At 43.6% G+C, this 10,793-nt stretch overlaps 1 protein-coding gene across 1 annotated transcript in view; it reads left to right on the plus strand.

Moving 5' to 3' along the window:
* SIX4 (SIX homeobox 4) overlaps positions 1–9,197 on the plus strand; it is a gene marked incomplete at its 5' end in the record, with an annotated part of 11,105 nt that extends 1,908 nt beyond the window's left edge. Inside the window, 2 exons of the mRNA XM_009332754.1 lie at positions 336–1,024; positions 3,288–9,197. Of these exons, the coding sequence (XP_009331029.1) occupies positions 336–1,024; positions 3,288–4,084 (1,486 nt within the window). The remainder of the gene's footprint in view (positions 1–335; positions 1,025–3,287) is intronic.
* Positions 9,198–10,793: the final 1,596 nt, after the last annotated feature.

The raw sequence follows: 10,793 nt of genomic DNA on the forward strand, positions 1-10,793 counted from the left end.
GTCTCACACGTGTGGGCACCCTGGGCCGGCGGAGGGGGGGCCCCAGGCAGCGCCCCCTTCGCGCCCGGGTCGGATGGCCAGGGAGACGGGATTTATTTACACGTCCATAAGCCAGTCTGTAAAGTTTCTCCTCAGCGAGCGGCTGGTTTGATGTGTCCTTTTCTAGGAAGCCTCCCCCTTGACTTGAAATTCGTTTACAGTGCCTTGTAAAGGCAAAAGACAGAAAAAATTATTCGGGAAAACTCTCACAAACTATATGCAAGGAGTCTCCCTTGGTGCAGAGCTCGCTGGCACGCCGTGGTAATGCAATGTCATCTCTCCGTCTTTTCCCATAGCGAGTCAGACGGCAACCCTAGCACAGAAGATGAATCCAGTAAGGGGCAGGAGGATTTATCTCCCCATCCACTCTCCAGCTCATCCGACGGCGTTACTAGCCTCAGCCTTCCCGGCCACATGGAGCCCGTCTACATGCAGCAGCTCGGAAACACTAAAATAGCCTTGAGCTCATCTGGTGTCTTGTTGAATGGAAACCTCGTGCCTGCCAGTACCTCTCCCGTCTTTCTCAATGGTAGCTCCTTTCTTCAGGGACCCAACGGTGTCATTCTGAATGGACTCAGTGTGGGGGCTTCGCAGACGGTTACCTTAAATTCACCCAAAACCACGTCGAGCGTTGTGAGCAACGGGGTGTCCATTACTGACATACTGTCATCTTCGTCAGAAGATGTTAAGGACTTCAAACTCCTTCAGGCTTCGGTCCCCAGTGCCGCAACGGCCACCTTCAGCCCCAGCAACATCCCGGTCTCATTCCCAGGATTGATACCGAGCTCAGAGGTGAAAAGGGAAAGCGTACAAACTGCTGCTTCCCAAGATGGAGGCTCCGTAGTTACTTTTACTGCTCCTGTCCAAATAAACCAGTATGGCATTGTCCAGATCCCCAATTCAGGAACAAATGGCCAGCTGCTGAACGGAAGCATCGGTTTTTCTTCTCTGCAGCTGCCTCCTGTTTCTGTGGCAGCTTCACAAGGTAAAAGTTTTGTCTGTTACAGTGAGAGGTACAAGGAAAAGTTGGGATCGGGCACGCTTCGCATTTTAGAAGCCATGGTACTTTTCCTCCGAGGTGCCAGCATTTTATCTCCGCCGCAGCCACACGCAGTATATCAAATAATACCTTTTGCCTCCCTTTATAATGGGTTGTGCTTGTGGGCAGACTGTTACAGGAGGCTGAGCTCCTCTGCTAAGAGCAGAGAAGGAGGTCTGGTATTTTACACCCCTTTCATCTCATGCTGTTCTCAGAAGTCTGTGAGACTAGTCTTCACAAATATCTGTAAATTTTACACGTTTCTGTAATTCAAAATATTCCCCATTTGCCATTGAATTCTTTTAATGAGAAGGTTCATAAAAATGAAAATTGCAGCAGCTGGAAATTGTTACCGTTGTTGTTCTTGTGGTGGTTGTTTTGGTTTTTTGTTTTTTTAACCAAAGCATTTCATAAAAATAAATTTTAAATTACTATAGACACAACAAGACCAAGCAGTTACGCTCGTACATTTTCTGTCCTATAATTAAGAAAGATTAAACTGCAGGGAAACAATAGAAATACGCAATAGCTCGTAGATACAAAACGTGAGGGTATTTGGATAAACTGCCCTCAGTCCAAGGGAAATATGTCATCGCAGGTTCACGTGCCAAGTGTGCAGGCTCCTCCCCAAGTTTGCTTTAGAGTTTGTCTTAACATACCGTAGACTGAAACTGCGGCCGGCCAGGAAGAATGCCAGGGAGCGCAAGCCTAGTTCTGGATCCTTGTTTTGAAGCAGGTCAGTTATGAAGCACAACTGAACAGCTTTGTTACTCATTAGCCACTGTATCTTTGGTTATGAAAATGATTAAACTTGAATGAATCTACTTTCAGGAGCCGTGAGTACTATAATGAAAATCAAACTGTGCTCATGTTAGCTTATTTGAATTAAACGTGTACAGGGAGTGAATTATTCTTGCTGTTAAATAATGGGGAGGAACACTGAAGCCGTACAAACACATTCTAAATGGATGCAAAATTAGAAGATCCTGTAAGTTCCTCTCTGAACATTTTCCCCATTGTTAAAAATACCAATTTCCACTGAAGAGTGATCTACCATATGTCTAGTCTGGTACAGAGAAAAGTCAAGATCCGTATTTGCTGCTTTGTTTTTCTTAACACGAGAAGGATGGATAGCTGGCTGCCTATTCCAAGTGAAGTGTGCTGCAGGCTATTTTAAGTGAGCTACAGTAAATGATATCTTATTGCCAGGTAACTTCAAGTTGCCTCACTTGATTCTTCTAGTCTACACATGAGTAACTTCTTCCAAAAAATTGTCATTGATTAATGGAAATGAATAGGGAGCTAAAATATTCCCCAGGTGAGAAATGTGTCTTCAGTGCTGTTCTAAAAAAATTGAGGTGTCTCCAACTCTTAAAATTATAACTAAGCTGCTTTTGACAAAGAGAGGAGTTTGAAGTGGGACCCAGTCCTGAGAGCCAGTATATCTTATTTTGGGAATGATTGTAATGACAACTTACATGGCACGTCCAGTACAACCAACTTCAGGTCGCCTCTCGCCACCGCTTCTTGCTCTGGCTAGCTACAACATCACGCGAGCGGTGCCATGGCTTTCAGCGAGGGTAGGCAGTTGCTAGGTGACTTTACGCAGTGTGGTGGATGTGGTAGGGTTAGGCTTTTAGAAATATGTCATAAAGCGAGGTGAAAGGCAGGATGGATGAATGCTTGATGGACTACCTAGTTAACCTGGTAGAAGTTACTGGGTTTTGATGTTTTCTCTGCAGGTTGACTCTGGTAGGTTCTGCCCAGCTGTAGTGGATTTCATGTGACGTGTCTCGAGTTTCCCACACACAAGCCGTAGTCTGTCACTGAACTATCTTTAATAGCTTTTCATGCTTCTATTCTTAGATAGAAGTTGAGTGGTGGCAACTAGTGAAGGCCAAAGCACGTTCATTTGAATCACATGGCCAGGGACTGTTTGCCCCTTAATGAGAGTCTAAAAGAAACCTAATACACCAGAACCTTTTTTTTCCCCCCCCTTTCTAGAAGCAGTTTCTATTAATGGCTTTTGTTTCTTCATACCAAATTTTCTCTCACCTGTTACAAACAACGCTGTTCTGTGTTGCGTGAAATATTAGCATATGTGTGTACTGCAACCATAAAAAAGACCAAAACGTCTTAACAAAATGCCTGCACAACTCTCTGCCAACCATAATCCCTGTTTTTCTTTCTTTTGCTTCCCTTTCTCTAGGTAATGTTTCAGTAAATCCAACCACATCTGATGGAGGAACTTTTACGACTGAGTCTTCAACAGTGCAGCAAGGAAAGGTTTTCTTCAGCCCCCTCGCTCCGAGTGCAGTCGTTTATACGGTTCCCAATTCAGGCCAGGCAGTAGGCTCTGTCAAGCAAGAAGGACTGGAAAGAAGCCTTGTGTTTTCTCAGTTGATGCCAGTCAGTCAGAACACGCAACTAAATGTAAACATGTCTTCTGAAAATATACCCAGCGGAGGACTCCAGTCCCTGGCCTCCTCGTTAGTGAATGTAACGCCCTCACATAATTTTTCCCTCACACCACCAACTCTTTTGAATGCTGCAGAACTGAACTCTGGTATCTCGGAGAGCCAGTCCATGTCATCGCCCGTGACCAGTACCTCTACCGTGATATCTATCAGCAACACTAACTATGCAACCCTTCAGAACTGTTCCCTCATTACCAGTCAAGATCTGTTGTCCATTTCTACAGCACAGCCCGCGCTTGGAGAAATAGTTTCTACAGGCGGAGACCGTGTCAGCCACCCCTCTGCACAAGTACATCAAGATTTCGTCAGAGAGCACAGGTTAGTTCTGCAAGCTGTACCTGACGTCAAAGAGAATTTCTTACCTAATTCTGAGAGTAAGTCAACTGGCAATTTAATGATGCTGGATTCGAAATCCAAGTATGTTATGAGTAACATGGTTGACACGGTTTGTGAAGAACTGGAAACGGACAAAAAAGAACTTGCCAAACTGCAGACAGTTCAGATGGATGAAGATATGCAAGACTTGTAACGTTTTTTTTCTTGCTTTCTGTTTTAATAGATAAGTCTCCTGTTGAGGCCCTAACAAGCACCAAGTGGTCTTTTTTTTTGTTTGGTGGGTTTTTTTTTTTTCTTTTAAAGAAAATAGAAGAACATTTAAATGGTCCGAATCAATGTACAGAGGAATCTCCAGCAATGGAATTAGGTTGCCACACTTGGTTTGCATGCAGTATTCTCTTTTAAGCAGATTAAAGGAGAAAGGAAACGCCAGGGCAAGTACCGAGCGAATGGGTACAGGTTTGGCTAAGAGATACTACCCTGATAATTTAACTAGACTCTCCATAGTGCAACATACTCTCAACAGTAAGTATACACTCCTAACTTTAGATAGAAAACAAAAATCTCGCTCCGAAAAGGTAGAAACAATGCGGTCATTTTTGCTGTTTACTTCTAGTCCATGGGCATTGAGAAATTTTTAAGGAACTCTAGACGATACCTCACCGGCTACTTTTATGTTGTTTGAGGTTAAGAAACGAAACAAAATCATAAATAATATTGTTACTGGTGTGTTTGCTTTTTTCCAGCAGACTTGCGTTCAAACCAAAAATCTCGCATCAAACATTTACAGGTTTCTAAATGCTATAGCTAGCATTTTGTCAGTGCACCAGAAAAAGCATCATTTGAAACTCTGATTATGCAACTCAGAAGCTTTCTCTCCAGTATGAATGTAAATATTGTTTCAGTTCTTATAAAGGAGACTTTTTTAAATTAGTACAATGGATTTTATTTATGGTTTATGTTCCCTTTCACTTTAGACACAATGCATTGAAAAGGAAAACGTTTTCTGGCTGTTTAATTTATTTTTATTGTTTGAGCAGGAAGTAAACGTAGTTATTTCTGACAAGGTTTTACTTTTTTGTAGTTTTTCAAGCAATAGACTGTAAAAGTAAAATGTTAATCACACTGAAACTAGAAAATGAACTCCCAGTCTCACAAACCCAGGAGGTCCCTGTCTTTACCCCCTCTGTCTTTGTGTTCAGGGGTTTTTTCTTTGTTTTGTTAGTAATTTGCGAATTAGTTGAACCTTTTTGTGTATTTTTTACAGAATTCCACGTGCCTTTCTTCCTAGTGGCCTTATCTTTGTTACTAAAGCACATTGGCAGGAGGAATAAAAACACTGATTTGCAAATATCCGTCCTCAGGGCCAAATCCTGATGCCTTACTTCTGCAAGTAGAGCCGCTGACTTCGGTGCTCCTACTTGCACGAGTAAGAAGAGTTTTAAGTCTTTTGGTCATTGTGGGTGACATTTACTAGCGGTGCAGAGAGCCAAAGATAGGTCCTTCCGCACCACGTCAGCAGGGCAGGAGGAGTCCAGAGAGGGACCACGGGCAGAGCCGTCGTGCCGAGGGAAAGGTCTTGGCTCCAGCCTCAGGCAGATGAGCAGGAAAGGTTGGATGGGCAGGCCAGGGAAGGGAGCCCCATGTTTACATGGACCCATTGGCCACATAGCCCGTGTGGGAGGGCTTCAGCTGCTGTTCAAGCAAGCAGGCCCCCATCCAGGAGTGCACTTAAACGTGTATTTATATATCCTTCCCGAATAAGCAGCGTGGGGGCTGATGGTGGGAACTGCAGCTGCCCAAAGGGCTCATGAGAGTGGTCTCTGCCATGCCGTGGTCTCTGCCTGGCTGGGGATGGGTCTCCTCTCCCTTCGCCCCTTTGTGGTGCGTCGGGGACAGCAGAAGCAGGCGGGCTCTGGGCAGGTGGAACAGATCTTACCTTTCCTCCAGAGGAGTTTTTGTAGCATGGAAAAGCACATCCTTAAGCTTTAAAATAATAAGAAGAATGCAGATGTATAAAAATGACATGCTGTTAATCTTTGTGGTTTTGTTTTGTTATTTTTTTATTCTAATGTGAATATATACAGTAACTAAAGCATGTATTCATCCTCGTCAGGGGCCTGGTCTGAAGCCTTTGGAAGGCAATGGGAAGTGTTTTCATAAGCTTCTGTGGGCTCCGAATCAGGCTCAGGACAAAACAAGATCACTTGTAAAGGACAAAAAAATGGAAAGGAAAGAGAATAGAGGTAGCACATCCCAGTCCGTTTCTGTCTTGGTTGTTAACTGGTTCTGTGGAAAGCCTTTGAGGAATGAAGGTTTTTTCTGTGCGCCGTTGAGCATGGCATAGGCATCCTCGCTATTGTTTTGCACTATATTGAATACAGTGTGTTTTGCAAGGTATTCTGTGGAACCTCGAAGCTGAGGTCTGTCGGTAAGCACCGGAGTCCACGCTGCGAGCCAGAGTCTCGAGGGCTGCAGGGAAAAAGTGCAGGGAAGGGGAAGAGCAACTGTGCAAGGCGTGCACTTTGCAGCTGTACCGAGTCACTGATGCTCTGCAAACAGAAGCAGCCCGTAAGCAGTTGGCTGTCCCCACGTGCTCCCAAGCAAAAAGGGTGTTTAAGGCAAGCGCTTTAAAGTGGAGATTATCACAGGCAAAGCATGGAGCTATATGTTCCCCAGCACAACTTCCCTTGACATTCAGGGGATCTCCGCCTGAGCAGGGAATTGGATAGTCCAGAGTTCTCCTCTCTGCTCTGCTTGTTTATCTGTTTGCTGGGCTCCAGCATGAGCAATCTGCTTCCCACCTCTTGTTCGCCCATAAAACCAAGATGATGATGACAATAACAGTAGCTGTATCTGCTTTGCGTGAATTTGTTCAACTGTTTGGAAAATTAGGAGGACCCTGTATCATTGTCATATTAATGGAGAATGTGTGCGTGGCTCTGAAGGAGTTGTTTGGGGCTTAACATTTCATCTGTGAAGCTCAGACTATATTTGGAGGCAAGCTAGAGACTATTTCAGAGCACTCTCTCAGTTGTTGATGCGATCAGGTCTCATAACTGAAAAGACTGTGGTGTTACGCCAGTATCTGTTACTTTTTTTTAAATTTTTCCTCCTTTGCATTTGTTGTGTTACTGAGGCTCTGAATGCCATGGCTTTGCAGCACAGTTGACGTGAAAACTGTGTGTGTTGTTACAGTGGCGCGTATCTTGGAGTGTCTGGTACATCTAATAGGAAACTTCCCACTCTTCAGTGGGAGTGGAGGATGTACATAAAAGCAGTGGTTTGGGACAAAGTAAGATTAATCTATTCTAGTCTTCCAGATATCAAGTAACTTATTTTATTATTATGTTTTACTCTTTCTTTCTCCCATTGAAAATAAGTGTCATTCCCTCCAGATAACGTAGTTATAACCTCATGTTTTCTGCAGGTACATATGCACAATATAAAGACTCGTTGCACGGTACAGTGTTTTTAAAATAGATATTTAAATAGTAGTTTTACTCCTACTGTAAAATAAGGGTCAGTTTTTATGATGTGGCCCTCAAGCAAGCAGGCTAACTGCTCTAAATAGACAGTACACAAAGCCCTGAAAAGCGTCTGGGGCCCGATCTTCAGCTGCTGTAAATAAGGCATTGCTCCACTGATTCCCAAACTGAGGATTTTACCCGGTGTTTAGGGGATATGGATGCTCATGTCCCACACACGTGAATGCCAGTGAGTGTCCAAGCCCCGCAGACAGTCCTTATTATCACGTTCTGTTGTTTAAATGGAAGGTATGTCTACCTGGCATACGTGTTCCTTCTCCTCCCTCCCTCTCTGTTACGGATGAGAATAAAGGATCATTTCAACTTCACATATGTTTGTAACTTGTAAGTCCACTGGAAATCTTACAGGAAACATTGCCAAATTCTATCACTTTTCTGGTCCCAGACTCAGCTTTGAAAAATACACTTAAAGTTTAAGCAAATTCCTACAAAGCATGGTGTTAAAAAACCCTTTGTTCTTACTACTTTTAATTAAAGCTGCCTCTGTTTTCCCCAGAGTTTTGCAGAGAACCAGAAATATGTTAAATTGAATGCTCTGTCTGGACTATTTGCAGCTTTTTTCCTGTGGTCTTACCTGAAAGAACATTTCAGCCACATAAATCACGGACATCTATCGGCCAGGTCCTCGGCTGGGCTAAACTAGCACAGTTCTATTGACTTTAATGTCCTTTCACACCAGCCGAGAATATGGTCCATTCATTTCACTGGAGTTGGGTCAGGGACGGACTTGGCCCGGTATACAGTGGCAGTATGAACCAGTGCACAAGGCTGACACTCAGACAGTTATAACCGAACGGTCACAGTCTACCGAAGCATATACCTCTTTCCATTTACTGCTTTACCCTGCCTGTGGATTCAGGAAGACGCTTTCAGAAAGCTACTTTCCCAGAAGTAAGGCTGGAACCATCCTTATTGTTACTACTATCAGTCTGAGATTAATGACAATAATGGACAGATTCTGACTTCAAATCCTGCAAAATCACCTCAATAAATATTGCAGTTAAATTAAGCAGGGCAGAATTTGGCCCTGTGTGCACAGGAGCTTTTCCCATATGTAGATTTCCAGTGCCTGCGCACTTTTCTTAGCAAGGGCAGATGAACAACCAAGAGAGTTGCATCCCTTCAGTTTCGTATGAAATACATGTGCGGGACTCCCTGGGGGCATGAATTGCCTAGTGCTTGTGGTCGAGAACCATCTCAAATCATAAAAAGAATAGTAATTCTGTAACTCTGGAAACAAAAGTAATGACATTTTACAAGCAATGAGACCTGAAGTCTTCCTGTATCTCCTAGCAGTTATTATCTTGAAGGATATTTTATACCTTACTTGTATGTTTCATATAATTTAAAACTAGCTTCTTACATTTCTGAACTCAAGGAGGGGGTGAATCTTCTGACTTCCAGGATTCACATTTCAGAGGATGTTTGTTCTTTTGCTGCATGTACTGTTTGTCCAGAACTAACCAGTTATTTCTGCGATATGGGTTTATTGTGCCTTACAACAAATATGAAACTTAAGCGGAATGTACGCATTACAGGAGGGAATAATCAGAAGTCTTTACTGCACTGTTAGATGATGCCGCCCCAGAGTGTATCATCAAACATATCTGTGCTTAATTACCCAACCAAAGAGATCTAAAGTATGTATGTTTGTTGTACTGTAATAGGGGTTTGTGCCTGGACAATTAAGTGTTTTATTTGTATTCTGAGATGATGTGAACTTATTTTTCTAAACACTATACTGAATAAACTTTATATTTATACACATCTTGTGTAAATATTTCTATTTGGATATAATGTGAAGGCTTTGAATTTTGTGTTAGAAAAGCAATCTGAAGTAGAAACTCATCTTCTAATGACTCATCGTGAAGGTGATGGCAACTGTGAACGCCTGTGCTCACCAGGGAATTGATCTAAAGCCTACTTAAGCTAGAATGAGACTTTCTGTTGACTTGAGTGGGTTTTGTCAGACCCTAACTTTGCTTCTAAAATACTAAATTAAAAACCATAAATCTTCTATTTCATATTGAACCTAGCTATTAAATCTGTGTCTCAAACCAAATTTATACCATAATTAGATAGATACTAATGAAATATATTTCCACCTACTAGTTACGACTAGTCAGTATTTACTCGTGGCTCCCGTGGTATTGGGATGCTTTCTATGTTAGGGTGTCTTTTTGGGTAGGTAAATTCCTATTTGCTAAATTTGTGTTTGCTGAAATTTTTCTTCAAAATGTTGCACTTGGTATCAGACCTGGTTTTGACAGACTTTTGAGAACAGCCTAAAATTTATGTTCCCTTCGATACTAAAGGATTTAAACACATTACCATATTACTTTAGATCTGCGTTCCAAGTTCCAGGATTGCCGCGTTGCGGTTTTGATGCCAAAATGAATGACAGTAAGTTCGAGCAGACTAACCTGTACAGGTGAAATGCTTTCCCTCACTGAAGCTATATACACATCAGAGATACTTAACAGCCTGCACATGCCAGCAGGAAAACATCCTTTCACCCCTTAAATTGTATTTAAGCCATAGGAAGCAAGATGAGGTCTGTGAGATTAATTTTTTTTAAGTAGTCAGATCCAGTTGTATATACCTATTATATTTTTAATCACCAAGATATTAGCTTTCCTTACCGTTATTCACCATTCCTCCGTCTTTCCTGTTTATCGCAGCCACGTCCCGCTCGCTCCACGCAGTGCCGCTGACGGCAGTCCCGGTGGCAAAGCGCAGCGAGCCTTCTCCCAGCCCTGGGAGCATCTCTTCCCCTCTCCGCCTGGGGGTGAGCCGCCTGGCACTCTGCAGCTGCCAAAGTAAATCCAGTTACCCGGGAGCAGCCCTAAGGTAGAGAGAGACAATTGCCTTGTTGCCCAACTCCTTTTCCTTCCCAGAAGCAGCGCGCGTGACTCAGTCCTTCTGTTCGTAGTGCTTCCCTTTGCCATGGTTTGGTTTTGCCTGGGCAGTAGGACTGTGATAATGTTTTCCTGCCCTGCAGATACCAAATTTCTGATCGATCCCTGGACGGCAGGTCCTTCCCAGCTTTGCTTGGAGCAGGGGCTGAGAGTCTAAAGCCATCCTTCAACCTGGCTGCGAGCAGCTTCTCCTCTCATTTCTGCCCCATAACGCAGCCAGGGGGAGAAGCACCGCTGCTGGGTTGGCACCAGCTGGGGGAGATCCCCTCCGGGAGGGGGTTTCTGGCTGCGCAGCCCCCGCGTGCTCGGCCAAACAAAGTGCAGGGGTTCGAGGGCAACCGAGAAGTGGAAAGTATCAGCGTATGCAAATGTCAAAATTCTCCCTGAGCAGCCACCCATGCAGTATGCAGGATGAATCATGTCCTAACGGAGCGCA

This window comes from Pygoscelis adeliae, unplaced genomic scaffold (genome assembly GCF_000699105.1).
Source record: "Pygoscelis adeliae isolate BGI_AS28 unplaced genomic scaffold, ASM69910v1 Scaffold179, whole genome shotgun sequence".
Classification (NCBI taxonomy): Eukaryota; Metazoa; Chordata; class Aves; order Sphenisciformes; family Spheniscidae; genus Pygoscelis; species Pygoscelis adeliae.